This window comes from Physeter macrocephalus, chromosome 20 (assembly GCF_002837175.3).
Source record: "Physeter macrocephalus isolate SW-GA chromosome 20, ASM283717v5, whole genome shotgun sequence".
NCBI lineage: Eukaryota > Metazoa > Chordata > Mammalia > Artiodactyla > Physeteridae > Physeter > Physeter macrocephalus.
Genome location: NC_041233.1, coordinates 73,892,608 through 73,914,908, shown reverse-complemented (window position 1 = coordinate 73,914,908; position 22,301 = coordinate 73,892,608). Strand labels below are relative to the sequence as shown.

General features: G+C 47.8%; 1 protein-coding gene across 9 annotated transcripts in view; it reads right to left on the bottom strand.

Moving 5' to 3' along the window:
• Positions 1–22,301, bottom strand: part of PLPP4 (phospholipid phosphatase 4) — a 532,132-nt gene that overhangs the window by 156,770 nt on the left and 353,061 nt on the right. For 5 of the 9 annotated variants that reach the window (XM_055080898.1, XM_028481212.1, XM_028481214.1 and 2 more), the window contains 2 exons: positions 14,060–14,168; positions 4,639–4,729 (listed from right to left, as the gene is read on the bottom strand). In XM_055080898.1, coding sequence (XP_054936873.1) covers positions 4,639–4,729; positions 14,060–14,065 — 97 coding nt within the window. In that variant the 5' untranslated portion in view covers positions 14,066–14,168. The remainder of the gene's footprint in view (positions 1–4,638; positions 4,730–14,059; positions 14,169–22,301) is intronic. The other 4 variants (XM_055080900.1, XM_028481217.1, XM_028481216.1 and 1 more) reach the window with 1 other exon arrangement.

Genomic DNA, 22,301 nt, shown 5'->3' with positions numbered 1-22,301 from the left:
TGTTATCAAACAAATCACCGTTTCTGAAAAGGTGAAGTGTCCCCAAAACCTCGTTCGGCAGACTCCATTCAAAGCAAGAGCCAAGGACACGGCTACAAAACAAAACCAACAGACAGAAGAATAACCAGCGGGCTCGCAAATCAAAACCATCATCATCATCGTATCATCATCATCACCATCACCTCTGTTCCATCATATACTACTATTTAACTTATGACCATAGAAATATGAGCAAATACCCTAAAAAAGGGAGGCAAGTTTGAGCAGCTAAAGGAAAATGTAATTAGATCAGGACTTTGGAGAGTGACTCATAAAATTCCAGGCCCCTGTGACATGAAATTGATCTCTCCTCCTTGACTGAAATTTTCAATATCACTGAGAAGCCCATCTATCACATTCTGGCCTGATAGGAACAGATTTAATAGGACAGCATGTAGAATCCCTTTTACTGGTAGCAAGAAACATAACTTTTTTATTTCCTTCTGGCAATCTTCTCAGACACAATTCTAATCAGAGCAGCTGCTGGAATCCTACTGCAAGTAGGACGTGCCCACTCAGCCATCACCTCCTTGTTGACCCATCTCCTGCTGACGGCTGTCCACTTGTTATCAAACAAATCACCGTTTCTGAAAAGGTGAAGTGTCCCCAAAACCTCGTTCGCTTTTGAAAAGATTTGCCCATGTGGTACTTCCTGCCGCCTAAAACAGTAGGCGCTTCTGGATTACATCCTTAAAAAACAGACAGCACGGGGACTTTCTCCCAGCAGCTTGGAAGGACTTTGCTGGATGAAGCACAGATCGTCCAAAGGGTGCAGATGAAATGAGACATGGAGCTTTCCCTGCAAGGACCCTGCACCTCTCTCCTGTGTTTATCAAGACTGCACAAAAGGCAAGTCAATGCGATGGAAGGCCAAATGCTTTGCATAAGCAATAAAAACCTATTGATGCCCCGTTCCATTGCTTTGTTGAATAATAAAGCATATGAGTTACGATTTCCCTTTGGCAAGTATTAACTGTTCAATACTAGCTGAGATTTACTTAAGAAAATAGCAGCGGAGGGCCATTTTCAGAAAGGAGCTGCCTGGAGCAATTCATGGTCATCAAGGGAGACAAATGTGTTATTCTACAAACGGAAAGTACTGTGAACAGTCAACCGTCACCAAGGGCACAGGCCACTGAGGTGGAGACAGAACCCACCTGCTTTTAACAAGTCATGGGAAGCAAAGAGAACGGGAGGGACCAGTTCAAATGAACACCTTTGTCAAAGGGAAACTAATCCCCTAAGTGCGGGATGGGCAGCACTGCCACATCTGACTGTGGCAGCAAAGGAGGGATGGGCCCCCGGGGTGGAGAGCAGAGCGTGAGCGAGCAGCGCGGCACCACCTTGAAAATACCGAGCACGCAACTGGGGTATATAAACCGGAAGCAAGGGCGGGGGCCCTTGGAGAGATATGATTACATTCTGCACGCACAGACCCTTCCTTCCTAAAACGCTGGCTTCCCTTCTTTCTCACAAGCTCACAGCACTGCTGAGAGGTCTCCTTTGAAGAGAGGAGGGAAAATTCCCTGGGCCATCTTCACTGCAGAATTCTCCAGGAGCAACGACAATTAACAGGCTGTGAAATAGCCCTGAAACGACAGGGGTCTTTTCTTGTCAGGGCTAGTCCAGCGGGCTCACTGTTGTGTTTTCCCAGAGGCGCCAGACTCCCTCTTCTCCTGGTCCTAGCATGGCCTCTGCACAGAGAAGGTCTCTGGGAACAAGCATCACTAGCTGATCTCCCAACGCCCCTGGGGAACTTCAGAGACTGCTACATCAATCCAGAACACCATACACGTGCTCAACCTCTGCACCGGCTGGGTTTACTGGAGCACAGAGCAGTTCTCTGCAAAGCTTCAAGCAGCTGAGCTAGAAAATGTGTGGATGTGATATAAGCACCAACAGCTGGCAGCTTCACTCTCTGATCCGAGAGTGGGGATCTGGAGCGACAATATTTAGGGTGGAAGTCATTGCAGCCTTCCGGAAGTAAAATGAACTGATTATTATGTTCATCTGAATAGCACAACCCCCAGGGGGGACCAAGATAGGGGACCTCTCACTGATACCAGAGGGAAGGCTGGGCTGAGATTAGATGCGTGACGGGCCGGCCAAGCAGGAAATGAATGGCGCCAATCATGGGGGCAGGGCGTGGCTTGTTGATTAACAATAACCCAGGGGGTCTGGTTCCTAAGGGCTGTGTTTACAGCATCCCACAGCACTGCGGGCTTGAGAGAAGAGTCAGAAAGACAAGCCAGACTGCGTCTGATCAAGAAGTCCAAAGCAGTGTGTCACGTGAGTTGGCCTGCAAGTGGCCTATATGGAGGGCACTCCTGCTTATAAGCACCCCAGAGGATTAAGAGGGGCTTTTGTTGTTGGGAATTCAGCACCACAGTCCTTCCAAAACAGGGTTCTCCGCTTTACAGACCTGGCTGTTCTGCAGCCAAATCCCTCAGAGCCCGATGCTGGGTGCGGCAGGCCTCACTTGTCCAAGAGCAGATGCACAAAGGGGGCTGCTGTGGACAGGCAGATCGGGGGAGCTCTCGGGGTTCGGGTCTGCTGAAGATGCCTGGGTAAAGAAGGGACCTCAGCACTAAACCACCCTCACTGAGAAAGTCCTGCATCCCAGGTAACGGTGGAAAAGCTACACCTAGTTTTCTGTCCTTGGTTTTTAAAGATCACTCTCCCCACCCCCTACTTCCAAGGCTTCCTAAAAGCAGCAATTTAAAACAAACTGTGTACAATGGGAGGTTCTTCTTCATTTTTACAAGGCAGGCTCTCATTTTATCTAGGCAAACAGAACATCCAATAACTCCGCCTTCTCTGTTAACATATAGGAGGCCGGGTGTGGGGTGCAATTTTGAGATGTCATCCTAAGGGAGATTTAGCTGAGAATGAAAGGTCTAGGGAAAGTAACTATAAGCTACTCACTACCATAACAACAGCCCAGCTCCAAAAGCGGGCAGTAAATTATAACCATAACCATGAAAGACAGTTCCTACCCACAGCCACATATCTTGGGACCCCGTGTCAAGGGAGCGACTAGAATAACAAGTAAAGCAGAGGGATTTCCAGGTCAACTGAGAGGGCTTCTAAAGGGACATTTGGGGGACCACAGTGATACCTGTCCAGATGCTCGAGCCACATGTGGGAGGGCACCTACGCCCTTCCTGGAAAACCTGACCTTTCCACCACCTCAGCTGAGGAGACAGAGACCATGTGACGACCAAAGCTTCAAACCACAGTTAAGCAGCCGGGGGAGCACACCTGACTTCAGGGAAGGCATCCACAGGCTGGCCAGAGACTCGGGACTTTTGTGTCCAGGCTTGAGAAATGAGTCGAGCCAGAGTCTCCACCTGGGAAGTCTAGACCACGAGATGCAGTGAAACTTCGAGGTGGCCCTGGAGCTGAACGCTCATACAGGTGTGGGCCGGGGGCACCCACCACTGCGAGCCCAAACTTCACACAGACCAAAGGTGCAGGCAGCAGAAACAATGTAATTTCAGAGGAATTCTGTTCTTTTCAGCTAGACAGAGCCTAAGCAAAGCCTGATTATGTAAGAATGTTCCCTGTCCCTTTACTGCTCTGCATTCCCTAGATCTCACCCTCACCCTCCTTCCCTTACAAAGAACAAGGGAGATGATGTTTCGCTACATTTTCATTTCCTCAAAGCCCAGTAATTAACAAACATAACCTTTACTTAAGAATCTCCTATTTCCAGATTTACTACCTAACTGAATGGTGAGCCTATACAACACACCAACAAACACAATGTGTGTGACGGGTTGGGTAAATTTAACGTGTCATGTCAAAAAATAAACCTAATTCAGTTTTCCTAACCATCAAAAAGTTAAATGCCTGGCCTCTAGGTAGTTTATTTTGGTTGCTAAACAAGCCAAATGGTTTTGCTTTCTCTTAATGCTGTATTTACTCAGTCTTTTGATTAATATGCAGAGCAGAAAAAACATGGATTTAACCCTAAAAATGTCAGACTCATGTCACATGCAGATATGGCTCAGCTTGGGGAGAACAGGTAACAATGGTGTTATAATCAATGGCAAAGATTGGAGCATTCTTTACATAATAACAGTTGATTAACTGCCAAAATGTCCCCAAACTGAAGATGAGTTATGGAGTCTGTTCCCAATTTATATTATATTTTACATCTGCTTTTGCACATTTTTGCCTCTAGCCAATGGTGATTGGTCAAGGAGTCTGTGGTTGATTTTTGAATTGCCCTTAAATATGGGCCTATTAGCCACAAATGTGGGGTTGGACAGTCAGTGGTGACAAAGTTTCGGATTCACTTTCCCTTACAGCCAAGGTGTGCGGGGGAAGCACAGAGCTCTGATGGGGGGGGGGCGGTGTCTGACACTCACTTTCAGCACAAGGGACAGCGGCAATGGGCTGACCCTGAAGATAAGGTACTTACCCTCCGTGTACTGGTTCTTCTTAGGCATAAAAGTTTACCTTGTCTTGTGTTTCCAAACTTAATTTGACGAAGAGAAAAAAATCAGCCAGGTGCAACTGAGACTCTCAAAATCTAGCGACCTAAATAATTAAGTTCAGCCCCATCCCTTAAAGCAGGAACTGTGAATACTCTACCTAGGAAGGCTTCCTTAATTTCAGTCTTGTCTGTTCGCCGGATAATTTTCACCACACAAATAACAGCCAGAGGTGTGAGGAAAGAAATTGCCTGGAAGAAATAACAAATAATCCCTTATGAGGATAGCAGTTTGCTATCAGAGGGCTGATTGATAATTAGTTCCAGTTAGCTTCATTTAGACTCACTAGTTGAATGATCTTACTGAACTCCTGACCTCAAACGAAGAAGGATTTACATCTATACTTGGAGACTCCACAGACTTGAAAAATCATTGGTCTGATTATGGGTTATAACTGATTTGTAATTGCTGGGAGCCACGTTTAAAGTGGTGGCTTTTTAAACAGAAAAGAACAGTCCATAATTATAATGACTCATCTTTGCCAGTAACCCTCCTCCCGTCCTCCCCTGCAGAGGCGTGGAAGAACCCTTGGCCTTCCATCCTCAGCACTCTGGCAACATGGGAGCACATGGGACTTGCTTAGAGTCGACTGATTCATTCCCCTTTGGTGTTCTTTTGTCGAATATTCATTTCCACTGCAAAGCAGAAGTTAGTCCTTTTCCATGAAGTCTCTCCTCTTCCCTTCCTCCATCCCCTTTCTTCCCCTGGACCAAAGCACTTGGGAGTGCAGTAAGTGCTTAATGAACCAAGCTGGTGGGATTCAGATGCAAGCGACACTCACTACTGAACCTTCTATGAGGCAGGAACTATGTTTGGGTACCGTCAGGTACTGGAGTCTCTTAAATCCTCACGCTGGCTTTGTGACCATTCTTTGCCAGGCTTGGGGACTACATGATGTGCCCGAGGACACACAGATGGTGAGTAGCAAGGCCAGGCTCTGGAGGCCAGGTTTCCTGCCTCTCGTGTCTAATCCTTACTCAGCATTCTATAATTAGTACATTGTTTGTTTTCAACACTCCAACAATCAAGAAAAAGGTATTTATGTTATTTCCTTATGATTATAACGTCTCAGGATAACAATCAAAAGGGATTAAATATCTCACAGATCTACCATCGGCTCACAGATGGTCACGGGAGCAGTGAGGTGTGTCACTATTAACCGCCAGCGCTCCCACTTCGGGAAATCTCCACCTGGGCTCTAATCGGTGTCACTTTTTGGAGAGGGGCTTTCTAACAGGTCTAAGGCATGGCTAGAAGATACTCTCCTTTTTTAAAAAAACAGAATTCATCCAAATGCACACAGCCTTTCAAAATAATTTCAGATGCCCTGCACACTTACTACAGCCAGACTGCCAGAGCTCAAAGCATCTTGGGAACTCCTCTTTGGGAGCTGTCTTCAGAGACAGTTCCTGAGACATGAAAACCCTTCTGCTTACTGACTGGTTTCTTTCTGACCACAAATGGTAGTAACCAGCTTGATGAGCCTCCTTATCGGCAGTGGCCCTACATGACTTGGCTATTAAAACGCCACATCAGGAAGTCCTATCACCATGGAGGGTATTCAGAAGACTGTGACACAGGTCTAAGGGCAGCTGTACAAGAGAAGATTCAGAACTGAAGCAGAGGATTTCCCCAGGGGCGACTCAAAAAGGCAACACTCGCTTGTGAGTTAAGAGTTCCAGTAAGTCTGTGAGTTTCCACGCGTGCCTGGGTGGCTCTCACACCTGAATACCTGCCGGGCTTGTCACAATGCTGCGTCCCTCAAACACTCATACAGGACAGGTCTGGGAATCTACACTGTGTAACAAGCATCTCCGATGATGCTGGGGACTGAGAAACACTGCATCAGTTTTGACTCACACACTCAGTGTTTAGAGAGCAATGGCTGAAGCCCTGCTTATGTAAGTCCAAAGTTACGGTCGAGGTCAAAGAAGCCCCGAGCTTTCTGTCTCCTCTCACTTTGGGCACCACAGACCAGCTACCACCCCCAAACAGGAGATGGGGCGCCGTGTGGGAGGCCGCGGCTCCCAGCCCGGGAGTTGGAGCCGGAGAAGGCGTCAGAGCTGCCCGGTGGCTCCAAGCTCACAGCTTCAAGGCCAAGGGGGTCTCTCTTAGCTCTGCTCGCTGCCTCAGCTCTCCCGCTCCTAATTACATCCCCACCCAGACTCGCCCAAGCAGACAGCACTTTAACTCTCCTAGGCAGATGCACATTGGTCTGTCTTCTAGAACCAAGGACAAACTGCTTCCTGGGCCAAGGCTAAGCACCAGGAGGGCCCAGGGCTTCCCATCTCACGAGCTTCGCAGGTGAGGAATTGCAGCCATCGGGCTAGGGTCCCAGCCCCCGCCCAGGCGGCCGCAACAGAAATGTCTGCACGTGACTGTCAGGGGTCTTTCTCTGCTCCTCTCATCCTAACGACATCTGGGTTCGGGTCTTGCTCCTTCTTCTTGGAAACGCATCTGCCGTATCCTTGGGCAGCGCAGTCCTCAAATCAGGACAGAGATTTACTTACGTTTACCACCTGCTCCCCCCAACTTTTTATAACTATCTTTCAACCAGAAGTTGGAATTAAGAGATGAGCCCCAGAAGCCAGCACGTTAGGAAAACAACTTCGTTCGGGGAAAAAGCACCTCTGAACCGAGTGAAAGAATGAAGAAAAAAGAAGCACCCCACTTTCACTCGGCAAACTGGACTGAGCTAAACCGATGCCCGCCCCTTCCACGTTCTGACAAACGCCTTTAGAAGGCACTGTTCTGCTGCCCAAGCCCATGGAGGAGATGAAGATGGACAAAGAGACACAGGGGTGGGAGTGGTTACTTCTACCTCCAAACAGGTGTGGAGATGGTGGACAGAAAGGGACAGGCAAAATTTCCCCTGGGATTGTTTCCCTTAGATTAATGTTTCCATGGCTTTAAAAAAGTTGGAAAATCCTGGGAATGGCCCGGTGGGAAGAAAGTGAATCGTCTGTGCTTATTAAATGGGACCTGAGAGAGACCAGGACAATGAACTCCAGCCACTCACTGCTTCAGGATGCAGGGAACATACTGACCCTTCTCTGTGCTTGAGTTTTCCCCACTAGTTATGAGAACAGGGCTGCTCTTCTGAAAACTCACTAATGACATGTTCTGAAAACTCACTAATGACGTGGTCTGTTACAGGCACTTCGTGTAAATTAACTCATTCAATCCTCACAGCAACCCTATGAAGCAGGCTCCTTACTTAATGGATAGAAAAAAGGCACAGAGAGGTTAAACAACCTGCTAAAAGTCACACAGCTAATAAGTGGTAAAGTGGGAATTTGCACTCAGTCTGTTTAAATCAAGCTCTGTGCTTCTAACCCATGCTGTAGCAGTTCTCACCTCAGAAGCAAGGAGCATTAATAAAGCATGGTAAATACCTTTACTCTGGAGTTGGAGAAGGAAAGAATGGGGCTTGTTTCCAGGAACATGGATAAGTCATAGAAGTGTTAGTGGCAGCTGTCATGGATTAAGCACCTACTATGTATTAGGGCCTTTCCTCACATTGTCTAATCCTCTAGCTACTCCGTTGGGGGAAACATCCTCCTGTACAGAAAACAAAACTGGAACTCAGGGAGATGAGGGAACACACAAATGCATGCAGCTACCGGGACCATGACGCTCCAATCTGGGCTGCCGTGCTACCTGCGTTGGAGTCCTGAATCGGAGTGATCAGCTTAGCCCAACAGCCTCATCTTACAGATGGGGAAACTGAGCGTGAGATCATCTTGTATCAAAGAACATCCTGTTTCACTTTTTTCACTTCTCATTTTTGAAAAAAGTCAGACAGAGAAAGACAAATACTATATGATATAACTTAAATGTGGAATCTAAAAAATAAAACAAACTAGTGAATATAATAAAAAGGAAAGAGATTCACAGATACAGAGAGCAAACTAGTGGTTACCAACAGGGAGAAGGAAGGAAGGAGGGGCAAGATAGGCATAGGGGATTAGGAGGTACAAACTATTGTGTATAAAATAAATCAGCTACAAGGATATATTTTATAACACATGGAATATAGCCAATATTTTATAATAACTATAAACGGAGTATAACATTTAAAAATTGTGAATCACTATGTTGTATACCTGTAATTTATATAATATTCTACACCAACTCCATCTCAATTTTTTAAAAAGCTGTATTAAAATTGCCTCTCAAGGGTGAGAACTGAATGTGATTGTGTATGGACAGATGATATTCAGACTAAAAATTGCTAAATGAATGCTGGTAATTGCTATTCTAAATAAATAGCAGTATGGCCTGAATGATAAAAAAGAAAAAAGAACATCTTGTAAACTGCTAATTAAATGTGCTGCACAGCACCCACGTATCAAGATAACATATAAAAGTCATTAAGCAGAGCCTGGGATGTGGCTGGTTTTGCATGATGCTCTTCCACAGGCAAGGAAGCCAGAGCTCTGTGGAGCAAAATGAATGTGGGGAACAGACTCAGATCTCGTAGAACCAGGCTCAAGCCCCAGCTGTGATATTTTCAGCTCTGCGACCTTGAGTACGTCACTTAACCTATTCACCTTTGAGTCTCAGTCTCAGTGTCCTCGTCCATCAAATGGGTATAGTGATGATATATATAGCAAAGCGTGGGTGCAAGGACTTAAATTCACTGCGTAGTTGTTGAATGCTTCTAATAGATCACACCCTAAGTGAAGTGTTGTAAGTCTATCACCCTACTTGAAGCTCTCAACACCCTGGGGAGGGAGGAAAGGGTTGTTAAAGCCCCCTTTTACAGATAAGGAAACTAAGGCACTGAGAGGGGAGGTGATTTTCCCAATTCACCAAGCTAGTAATTAGCAAAGCTGGGAGTGGACCGAGGCAGTCCACTCTAGAGCCCCTGCCAACTGCTCACCCATGAGGCCCAGCAGAGAGTTAGTATCCAGGAAATTCTGATTGTTGTTCCCAGGGAAACCTGTGAACAGATGACCAACGCCAGGATCCTGTGACCCGACATATGGGAACAGAGCGCTGTAAGCTCCAGTCCATCTGTGCAGGGAGGTCAGGCACAGGGAAGAGCCCCATTAGCCCAGGCGCCTTGCCCGTGCCCTACAGGACCCGTGTCTCCAGCAAGGGCCCTGCCTTGTGCATCCACCAATGAAACGAACACAGAAGTGCCGTCCGTCCCGGCCATTGCTACACGCAGACGGTGGGTAAACCTGGGCACTGATACAAGGCACTGTGTGGCCAGCATGCTTCTGGGAATCTGCCAAGCATGGAGCAGTGTGTGTGCAGGGAAGGGCATGAATGTGCCAAGCACTTTTAACCACCGAAGGGGCTGAAGCCAGGGCACCTGATGTTGGGGTGCTAGCCAGAGAAGAGCTTTTCCCTGGGGTTCATCCACATCAGACAAAACAGTGGGCCCAAAGTGCCCTAATTCCCAGCATCTGACAGAAAGGTGTGCTGCGCGGTGCTTCTAACAACTCAGGACGAGCAGACACCTGGGAAAGGCCCTGCTGTGGGCAAACAATTATAGCCCGTCACAAAGCCGAGAGTGAAGACTTTTCAAAGGTGTCTAAAAATTAAACTATCACAAGCCAGCTTTGTCTCCTTTCCTTCCCTCCTCCCCCCAAGTTGACTTTATTTCCATCTTCCTTAGAAGCATCCTATTCCAGAATAGAAAAAACCCCTGTTATCAAATCAACACAATCTCAATAATATTCTAGAGAAGTAAATCTTCTGGACATATCAGTATCATGGCCAGAGCAAAATGAGGGGCAAAGGACAGGTCTTGGGTACATTTTTTTTTAAGCCAAGGAAAGAAACTGGGAAACACTTACCAATCCTTCAGTTCCCTACCTGAGTCCTGCCTGTCCTTCAAGGGCTTTCCTGTGATGCTGAACCATCTGACTCATGTTCATGTCTGTGTCCCCACTAGACTAGAAACCACACCTTATTCAGCTTTGCACCTCCACTACCCGCCGCTGGGCTGGGCTCAAGGAAGGTGCTTCGTAACTTTCTGCTGAATGAACTACTAATTAACTTACCGGAAGTTGTCCGCAGTCCGCCTGGGTCCCTGCCACCCCCGGCCCCCTGCAGCACACGGCACTCCAAGCAAATGCCTATTCGTGGGGCCCACGCAGCCCTGGCTCTGCTGTGTCTGTGCCTTTACACCTGCTCTTCTGTGTGCGACACACTGCACTCACCACCTGTCCACCTCACCTGAGCCCCCAAGGAGGCAGCACAGGCGAGTGGCTCCAAGGCCATCTGCGCTCCGACTGCTGGCATTCAGATCCTGGTCCAGCCACCGATGGCTGTAAACCTTGGATAAGCTGTTTAACCTCATGACAGTTTCATTTTCTCCACTGAAATGATGGGATAACAAAAGTGCCAACCTCAAAGGATTCTGAGAGAATTCACTAAGATGCTGTTTGTAAAATGATGAGCGCAGTGCCTGCATTCAAGAGATGTTGCCTGTTGTTGTTACTACCAAGATGAGGAGGAGGGCTTCCCTGGTGGCGCAGTGGTTGCGAGTCCACCTGCCGATGCAGGGGACGCGGGTTCGTGCCCCGGTCCGGGAAGATCCCACATGCCGCGGAGGGGCTGGGCCCGTGAGCCATGGCCGCTGAGCCTGCGCGTCCGGAGCCTGTGCTCCGCCACGGGAGAGGCCACAACGGTGAGAGGCCCGCGTACCGCCGGAAAAAAAAAAAAAAAAAAAAAAGATGAGGAGGAGGAGGATAATGATGAGGATGAGGATGAACATCCCTAAAAGTTTGCCTGAGCCTCTTCTCTGGCTCTTTCCAGATTCCACTTTGCTCTAGAGTACCATGTCCCCCAGGAGCCTGCAGGGGTCAAATCTGATTTGACTTCCCATCACCTGCAGTTCCTATGGCTTTCCTCACCCACATCCAGCTCCTGGAAGTGTTCTCTGGACACACAAAGACACGACTACTATAGACAACAAAGAGAGTACTGAAAAGCAACACCCAACCCCAAAGGAGTCTTCCTACACCAAAAAGTAGGCTTTCAAAGATGATCTGATAACCTTCACATGTTCAGAAAGGAAGCATGACCTCTTTTGAATAAGGGAGCAGCTGATGGTTGGGAACATCCAGGAAATGTTAAGTCAAGACTCAGTGTGTGAGAAAAGAGTTCTCAGCCTGCCTCTCTGGTCCACAGGAGCCCAGAGTCATCAAGGCAAACAAGCTCCTGGAACCAAATGGTCCAGCCACACCCAAGTTTCATGTTGACAGATATAGTCACCTCAGCTGATGGTGCCAAGGACAGAGAAAATGCCAGCCGGGGGCTTCTTGGTGATGTCATTACTCCTCACTTAATTCACACACACACACACACACACACACACACACGCACAAATAGGCACAACTCCAGAGACACTGATTTCCCAAATAAAGAAACATCTGGGTTATAGCAGCTGCCTTTAAAAACCACTTTGGTTATTAGAAAGTTAGTAAGTTTGCCTTTATATTAAAACATTCTAAACAGAAGTAGAGGAGATCCCAGGATGCTGTTTATGCATTAAATAATGAAATTTGAGCTTTCTAAGGAAACCAAGCTATTTTTTAAAAACAGTGAAAATATGTTGTATTACAAATTCTTCTATAAACACCAGAAGGTTTAAAAGGATCAAAAGCAGACAAATGATGTCTTGTATTAAACTCTTAATAAAACCCAGGAGAACAAACCTAATTTATGTGGTGACAAAGCATTTTTCATCTTGTGTTACACATATTCTAAATGTATCTACTGCTTTCCTTGTGTCATTATGGAATCGTACTAAATTTTGTGACCAAATGAATGAAATTCATCACCTACTATTAACAAAACAAAAGGTTGAACTTATTTCATTAGGAGACTAGAGGGTATGAATCAGTGTTTGTGGCTGAATACCCCTCTATTCTCCGAGAATCACAGCACTGAAGAACTCCTTTACTGCCTCCTTCTCTTCACTGCCAGCATGCAAATGTGCTCCATCCTATTTGTGTCTGCAGCCAGAATATTTGTGGCGTTTTTATCTAGACTTCAAAACAATCCATTGTTCACAAATCTAGGACACAGCCACAAATGTCTCACAATATCCCAAATGAACATTCACTCCAAATTGGGTTTTACAGCACACGAAATGTGAAATCTTTGAAAACAGAAACAAGTGATCAACAGAAGCTTCCCCTATTAAAACCATGGAGTAAACTAGTTAGACACACACTAGTTACTTTATTTCTAGGATTTATGGAAGATTTGAGTTAGAGCAGAAATGGAAAAAAATCTGATTTTAATACTCAGGTGTAAGGTAATACCCTACTCACAAGCACCCTACATTTTTCAATTTCCCCGATATTTACAAAAATCCAGTTTATTCTCCAGCAAAAAGTAATTATGAAAAAGCAATTAAAATAATACTGTAATGCTCACATAGTGTTCTGGGCACTTTGGGATGTTTGCAGACACAAAGATCTTTCCAATCATCACCGATGAACAAGATTTCCTCCACAAAATCAGAGGGATTTCTTTCAAAATGCAAAAATATTCCTCATGTTCTCTATAAAAGCTCTGGAACAGTCATTTAAGTTCCCAGAGGCAAGGCACACAACGGCTGCTCAATAGGAATAAGCTTCAAGCTACAAGGTTGCCCATCCAGAAGCTGCATTATTGTTCTGTAACAAGAGGGAGCTTCAATATTTCCTCTGCTACAGAAAGGCCTAAGGGCAATTCTCCAGGAGCCAGTGGGTTTCAGCAAGGAGTCCTGGACACTCGGCTCCCGACTGCAGGGCAGCCTCCTGGCTGCGAGCAGGGCTCAGAGCTGGCTGCTCGGATGTGAATTGTGGCTCGGCTGTTCTCTAGCTTGTGTGGCTTTGGGCAAGTTCCCTCATCTCTCCGGGATGCAGGTCTGCACCTGCAAAATTCAGGCAATAATGACATCTTCCTCACGGGGATATTGGGTGGGACTAAATGAGATAATCCTTTCTTAAGCTCTCAGCCAAGGGCCCGGCACATAGTAGAGGAAGCGTAAGAGACTGTAATCGACAAGGGGCAGAGCGAAGAGGTAAAAATGTCCCAATATATCCACCAGCTATTTGGGTGCTTGCCCATTTATCCTAGGACCAGAGATGCTGTCAGGGGTGAGTTACACATAGTGGTCTCATCACTGGGCAACTGACCAGCAAAACCCAGAAAAGTGGTTACCTGAGTACAGCTAAATTGAGGTTTTTAAAAAAACGGATGGAGCAGAAAACCCTGTTCACTAGTTTCTCATCTTATTTTACTCTAAGTATGTGGAAACACCTCGGGTTTAGCTCAGGTAAGCAGGGCCCTTCTTTTCCAAAGCGTCGGGCAATTGCTTCTCACATGACCAAGCGGTGACCATCCTGATCTGGAACTGAATTTTAATTTGATGGGCAGCTCGCCTCTTTTTTTTTTTTTTTTTCAGGCTGCTTGCCATCATCAGCAGGGGTTGGAAATGGAGAAATGAAAACCCATTTGGTTCATACTTGGGAGAGTGGTCAAATCAGCCATGAAATCATGGTACTTACAAACATGAGGCGGGTAGGTATGTTGTCTGACTGCACCAAAGGATTTTTATAGAGCCAGATCTCCTCCGGCTGGATGACTCTCTGGAATGGATCCAAAAACTCCGTAAAACTGAAACGAAACAAAGAAAGAGGCGTGAGGGCTGAGCACTGGAGAAGGTGGCTCCTGCACACGCTCAGGTGGACGATCGGCCTCTGGGGGACCCGGGGGAGGACAGGCTGCCCGGCTGATGGTTCTGGGCCAGTTCCAACTGGGAAAAGATGGAGGTAGTTACCAAGACTGTAGAATCTTCTGTCGCCACCTGCCAGCTAGGACTAATTGTGGGCATAAGAGAACGGCTGTGAGGCTGACATACAAAGACTCTAGAAACTTGGGGATCCAAAGTGAACTGGGAGTTGAAGTCCAGGATGGTGGCTCAGACTGGGGCAAGGCAAGGCCAGCAGCACAGTTTCTGGGAACGAAATGGACTTGAGTTGGAACAAAGGTGAGGGAGCAGCAGGCAGGACGAGAGAAAGAACCAGTGGTGTTCTTCTCTCCACGTTACCCCAGACGGCACCCCGCCACCATCACCACCACCAGGAGGCAGACTGAGCTTCAAGAGAAGACAGAAGGTAGAGACAGGAGAGAAACACAGAGAGGAAAGAAGGAAGGGAGAGGGGGATACAGTGCATTCTGGGGCTGCTACCAGAAAACCAGACAGCTCTAAACATCCACCTCCTCATCTCGTCACCTCCCGACCCCTCACACATCCTGGGAGCCCAAAACACCCAGGGGGATGAAAAGAACTATCACCAAGAGAAAACCTGGGGCGAAGAACAGACAGAGACTGCAGGTTTGCTGTGTCAGCTCTTGGCCACCAGGCCGCCTCCCAGCTCTCCAGCTCAGCTCTTCACCTGGTAAATTCAGTTCAGAATGGCTTGAGATGTGGCCGGAGAGAGCACAGGAGCCAGGTGACTCAGGGCTTGAGCGCCAGGGTAAGGAATTTGGCTTTTGAACCAATGATGAATTCGGCAGAGAAGTGTAGAATGAAATTTCCAGTTCCAGATAGTGGCAAAGATGGGGAACTGGAGCAGAACAGAGAAGGGAAGGCAGAGAGAGTTAGGAGGTTATGGCAGCCGTCCCAGCAAGAGACGGCTGCAGAGTGAAGAAAAGGGCAGGAGAGAATGGAAGAACGTGCGCATGGGAGGTGGGGTGGTCAAAGCAGATTCCAAGGGCTCTGGCTTGGGCCTCCAGGAAAAGGGGTACCATTACCAGGATGAGGAGGAGGGGGATTGGGGATGGGGAGGAGTTGGAGGTCAGCTGTCATCTCATCTAGGGAACCACACCCAGGTGACCAACAGTCTGGGTTTGCCCAGGACTCTCCTGGTTTTAGCACTGAAAGTCTTGTGTCCCAGGAAAAGCCCCAGTCTTAGGAAAAACCTAGATGGTGGGTCATCTTAAAGCCATCCCGGCCCTGGGACAGAATCAGGGGTCTCACAGCCTTGGTTTCTACCCTAGACTTGGGCCTTTGTATGATCATGATTTGTTTGTATGTCCAGCTGCACTGGGAGGGTGTAGAGGCTGGGGGTCACTCCAGGGCTGTGTCCTCAGAGCCCAGCAGGATGGGACTCTCAGTGACTGCAGAATCTGATGTCTGTTCAGGACTTTGAACAGCTGCCACAGAAAACACCCTCAGTCTGATCAGCCTCACGCTGAATCCTATCATGTACCTCCAAGAGACCTAAAGTTCAACCTGTCTTTTGTGTCTCTCTATACATATCCCTCCCTCTTTCTCTGTCTCTCTCTTCCTCTCCTCCCCTCCCTCTCCCCCCAGTGGAGGTTTTAAGTCCTAAAACTCTGTCCCTCTGTCCGTGTATTTATGTAATTTCAAGAAAAAAGCGGTGACGGCCCCTGACTGTTTCGTTCAGCACTGTGTCCAGAACATTTCTACTGCAGGATCTTACTGCAGGTGCCCTGAGATCCCGTCATTGATGTGTAAGGTAACTTCTGCTAACAGCCCTCCAAGCCTCCTCCAAAATGAGACACGGGGGAGCATGCCGTCTGGGCGCTGGGAAACCTGCTCTCTGCCCCAGCTCTGCCATTAAGCTGCTCTGGGCTTCAGAACAAGCCACTTCTCCTCACTGGGCCTCAGTGTCCTCACCTGCAACACGGGAGGTTGGGCTAAGCCAGAGGTGACAAATGGAGATGGGTCAGAACCACTGGAGACACCCTACCCCAGACCTACAGTCTTGGTATGGACTGGGCCTGGTATGTGGATTTTAAAACACTCCCCAGGTGACCCTGAAGGGCCCAGCACTGAACGGAATGATCCCTAAGGGTCCTGAGCCCTTGTCCTTAAGGAGAGGAGACTTAGAGATTTAGCTCTCCATGTTAACAATTCTTCCATCTGCTGCAGGACGGGCTATGGAGTCAGGTCCATCCACGTTCAAACTCCAGCTCCGGCTGTGTGGCTCTTAGTGAGTTCCTTAACATCTCTGAGCCTCAGTCATCCCATCTATAAAATGGGCACACCTTAAAGTGTGGGAGTAAAAATAAAATGAAAGAATATAAAGTACCTAACAGAGCATGAACAGAGAGCAGCATTTTATCACCCATATCATTTTACTCTTGCCTCCATCTGCAAGTTTTTACTAGACAGTTTTCAGGCTTTTTTTGGGGCGGGGTGGGGGGGTTCATTTTGTAACAACCTACTCACTGCACCCCGGTGTTTTTAAAACATTTTAAATATAACTAAGGAAAAAGAATTTTGTTTCAGAGTTGTTTTTGAGAATATACTTGTAAAAACCAAAGCTTCCAGAATACTTCAGTTACTCTGGCTGCACAGCAAATTACCCCAAAACTTAATGTCTGAAACCAATCATTTTGTTTTGCTCATGATTTTGTAGATCAGAAAACTGAGAAGGGTCCAGCTAGGCAGAGTTCACTTAGAATCTCTCATGTGGTCACAGCAGTTAGATGTCAGCTGGGGCTGCATCACCTGAAGGCTTGACCAGGCTGGACATCAGGATGGCCTGTCACATGGCCACCGTGGGTGCCGGCTGTTGGCCAAGAGTTCAGCTGGGGCTGCTGCCTGGAGCACCTCACATACTTCTCCAGCACCGCAGTCTCAGCATAGTCAGAATTCTTCATTCTGCTGGCTTCGTCCAGACTGCGGGTTCCAAGAGGACCAGGCAGAAGCTGAATGGCTTTTCTGACCCAGCCTCCGAAGTCTTGTGGCATCACTGGGTTACATAAGGTCAGCCCAGATTCAAGACAGGGGACCCTACTCTACCTCTTGGCAGGGGTGTAGCAAAGTCCGCATTACAGAAAAGCAGGTAAGATGAGAGATATGGCTGCAGCCACCTTCCAAATACAATCTGCCACCCACAGGCTGTCATCACTGTAATGATCCCGCAGCTCCCACTCTCAGAGACCCCAGAGCCTTGATTCCTGTGTCCTCCCCACACAGCTGGCCGCAGGGACAGGGAGCCGGCACACCGCTGAGCTCTGTCCTTCCTCACCTCCTTTGTCTCCCCAGGGACACTATCCTCACGGCCATTTTCAAAAGCCTCGTGCACCCAGCCTTTTGCACGATTCCTCACCCACCCTGAGTGGCTGCAGCCAGAACACAACTGTCAAGCAAATTATATCCTTTGGGAGCAGCAGTACCAAGAAAGATAGATGTCCCTTCTCCAGCCACGCACCAGCCACAGGTGTCAGCTTCTGAGGATCCAGATAGCGAGGCAGCTACGCAGAGGACATGGGTCTCAAAACGCAAACGGGAGCAGAGGTGGACATGTGGTGGAATGGAAAGCTCTGGAAGGTGTGCTCCTAAGAGAGGGCACGCCAGGCCTGGAAACATCCTTCCATGAGCTCTTTGTAAAGTGGTTTGGAAACAAGGAAATGGAAACCCCGCTTCCACATGAGGAGTTCAGGCATGGGCTCTAACTGCCTGCTCGGCAGGGCTCGCTACACACGGAGGCCCCCCCCCGGCAGCAGCATGCACGATCAGGGCTTCCCAAATGTTAACGTGCCCGGGAACCACTTGGGGGTCTGGTGACTGAAGACACAGCAGGTGCAGGGATGGGGCTGCGGGCTGGCATCCCCGACAGGCTGCCCGGTGATGCTGCTGCTGACCTGTGGACCAGACTTGGGGGCGCCAGAGGCCAGGGCATCACATCACGTAGGAGGGAGCTTGTTAAACTGCAGGCTCCCGTGCCCCAGCCAGATCTACTGACTCAGAACCTCCACTTTTAACACGACTGGCGGGAGCGCTACAGTTGGAGACACAGAGCTCTCGGGGAAAGCCAGTGCTTCCCAACTTCGGCCATTTAAGAACCACGTTGGCCGCCTTGGCCTGATCCGCCCTCCACCTGTACTGTGATTTTTCTTCAGACTGTCAACTAAAATGAGTTGATTCTAGAAGAAACTTCATGTCACTGCTGAATTATGAAATCAGGATTCCCTCTATAAACAGCTGGTAAACGTCAAAATAAATACAATGAAAACAAAAGCACGCTCTTAAAATTCCACCTAGATGCTTTTGCCTCTGGGTGGAGGCCTGCCTTCTCTGTGAGGGTCAACGAGACCTTCCGTGATGGAAGGAGAGGGGGCGGGGCGCATGTGCCCCCTCCGTGGTGTCGAGTCAGGTGGGTCACATCCATGTGTAATCTAAGTCCACCTAGCAAAGCCCCTACAAGCCTCTCCAGCACCACTTGTGTCACAGGAAAGGCAGAAAAAAGATGAAAAACAAAGGTGACAACTCAAAAGAACAGCAATCTGGGGCCATTCGGTAGAGAAGAAAATAGCCCCACTGGTCTTAGTAATGTCTGCAAGCATCAGCATACCCCAGGCCAGTATAATGACCAATGTCTTCGAGTTTTCAAGAAAAGGCTGAAGAAAGTGTAGCAACTCTTTGACCACCGCGAGGTGTGTAAAACCACTTCGCTTACTTTCATTCCCAATAAATACAATGCAGAGAAAAACATCTCAACGCCCAGAAGGGTCTGACAGATCCACCGAAGCAGAGTTCCTCACAGTCTGAGGCTGAGCATCAAAACTGTCCTCATTGGGCTTCCCTGGTGGCGCAGTGGCTGAGAATCTGCCTGCCGATGCAGGGGACACGGGTTCGAGCCCTGGTCTGGGAAGATCCCACGTGCCGCGGAGCAGCTAGGCCCGTGAGCCACAACTACTGAGCCTGCGCGTCTGGAGCTTGTGCTCCGCAACAAGAGAGGCCGCGACAGTGAGAGGCCCGTGCACCGCGATGAAGGGTGGCCCCCCGCTCGCCGCGACTAGAGAAGGCCCTCGCACAGAAACGAAGACCCAATACAGCCAAAAATGAATTAATTAAATTAATTAAATAAAATAAATTAAAAAAAAAACCGTCCTCACTGTGAATGGCATTTCTGCATCACTGCAGAGACTCATGGAGGAAAGGAGATGTGGTGTGACGATCAGTACTCCAGGGATGTGGCTAACTGGCCCAGTTATCCATTTTCACTCTTGACGGGCTGAAGAGCAGAGAAGACTCCTAAGACTTCCTCAGACTTGACGAGCAAAAATAAACAGAAAGGAAGCGCTCTATGTGAGAAGGAAATCTAACAGGTCAGGGAGTATCATTTATTAATTGTTCCAAAGAACAGATGCTAGTTAATGAGACCACACAGGTGTGAAAGCAGTGTTTTCTCCACTGTTACTGATAAACTCTGATTCAGCAGCCGGGGCCAGTCCAGCCTCAAAATAACTGACTTCTTCCCCGATCAAAGGCATTCACTGAATCTTAACTATTGTCAACAATACCACTGCACTTAACTGAAATTCCAAACTAAAATAAAATGTCTAAACTGTACAGGTCAACATGTTTTGATGTGAAAAGCATGGAGTTACTACTAAAGGAAACAGATAATTTTCTTTCGTGAAAATGATAACTGTCTGAAGTCAGGTAACTTGCTGCGGGATTTTGATCCAAGACATGCTCCTTTCAATTTCTTTGCTGTTTTAATTGGACAGTTACCTTAATCTAACATTGTCTTCATTTCAAAGTTGGGACAGTTTAACTCGTTTTCTCCTTCGTTTTCTGATGATACAGTTAGAAGAATTTGGAAAACATACACTGAAAATTCCGACATTCTTCTGACTTGATGCCGAGCAATTCTCTCTTCAATGCATGCATAGTTTATGCATAGCGTAGATGCTTTAATCCTCCTTAGACCAGATTCTTATCTACACACCTCATACACACACACACACACATGCATGTACACACACACACCAAGCCAGAACTTAAGTGAGCGGAAGGCAAGCAAAAGCAAGCAATTTTCTAAGATACAGGGAGAGCCCACCAAAGTTAACTGACAGAGAAAAGAGGCAGGAGATCTGATGCTGACACAGAGTGAAAAGCAGGCAGAAGGCTAAAGGAGAAGTAAAGCCACCGCCAAGCAGATAAAAACATCCTGGCGTTCTCAAGTAGGCAGCCAGTTACTCCTCCTCCCCAAATCACACACACACGGCCTGTCGCCCTTCTGTGGTCCTCTGAACCTCACCAAGGAGAAGTGGATGCAATTCCAGTGTCACGCAGTGCACCATGGGAGGCTCTCCAGGCCCAGCTGGGCATCACATAAAAACATCACTTTGCCCCTTGGAGGATCCCCAGACCAGGGCCAGCTAGGGTAGCACTTAGAGTGGTGACAGATACACACCACGCTCACACACGCTCGCAAACACACATACACATGCACACACACACTCTCTCTCCTGGTGGCTAGTCCTGTTTGCATAGCTCACCCTGCCCTAAGCGGCCTAGGATACATGTCTGCTTATAGAGGAAGGGGCACAGTAGGGACAGACAGTGGACTTCCATCTTTGCCTATTGCTTATTCATTCAACAAACACTTACTGAGTGCCTGTGATGTACCAGGTACCGTCCTGTGAACCCTGGTGTACAAAACACATACAGTCCCACTCTCACGGAGATTACAGTCAAGAGTTGCTAAGTGCCACCTGACTGAGGAATGAGAGGTCAAGGTCTTTAGTTACAGGTATCAGAACTCTGACTACACAGAAGCTCGCCACCCCACTCTACTTTGGGGGGGCCTCACTAGTTAGACCCATGAGATGGCCTCCAACCTGGAACTGCATGTGAGGACCCTGGGCCCCTAGGGATGTTCCAGGGTGTGAATCTGTTACTGTCCACCTGCTGAATGTAGCAAGGGATTCAGCCCAAATCTGGGAACCCAGAGGAATGGCCACTCTTGACATCACAGTATCAGGAACAGCAAGTCCTTGAACAAGCAACCACAATGCTACTGCCCCCTGTGCCTCTTCTGACTCAAAGTCAAGTTCTCAGAGCCCCAGGGTCTCCCCATTATCTAAAGGATAATGGATTCCATACATTTGTCAATGACCTTTAACTCATGTACCTTGATAATATGCTTTTTTCAAGATAGGTTAACATTTCTGTCACATACTAGACTCAGATTTCAACATCCTTTCTCCCAACCATAAAAAACACAAGATCGTATGGGAATATGAACTTAATCAGACCTTTAACCTGGTTCAAATCCGTGATTCGGCATTTGCTAGCTGGGTGACTTGAAAAAAGTCACTTAACCTCTCTGAGATTTAAGATCTCCCTCCTCGTATCCCAGGATGGCCGCACCTCCCAGGGCAGTAATAATACTGCTATCGTCAGCAGTAATAAATTTTAGGATCTGGCACAGCGCCTGGGGCACCAAAGGGCTCAGCCAAAGGTGGCCGCTGTTCTTGCAAACATGAACAAGAAGGATGCTGATGACATGATGACCGGCTCTAAGAAGCTCTCCCCTCCCCCCTTCTGCCCCACCCAGGGCAGTGAGGTTTGCATGCTGCAGGAAGGAGACTGGACAGCACAGGTGAATGTCAACAACTACCACATCCTTTAGCCATTCTATGAGGTAACAACGGCCCAGAAGGTCACTTTTGAACCTTGCGAGATCCGAATGAGGAAAAAACATGACACGTAATAAAGTTTTCCAGGCGACAGCAAAAAGCAGAGCATGTTTCTTAATTGCACTATTGACTTTTCCTCTCTAGTGGGCCTCTCTCATGTAAGAGGGAAAACACTTACAAACGGTCAGCAGAACAGGCAGGCAGCTCCACCAGCAGGGAGGAGGCATTGGGACTTTCCATTAGTCCTGGGGACAGGCCGCTGAAAGAATATACTGATGGATTATCTCTGTGAGCCAGTAAACCGGAGACCAGCCGCCGGACAGGACTTAGCCTGGGTCG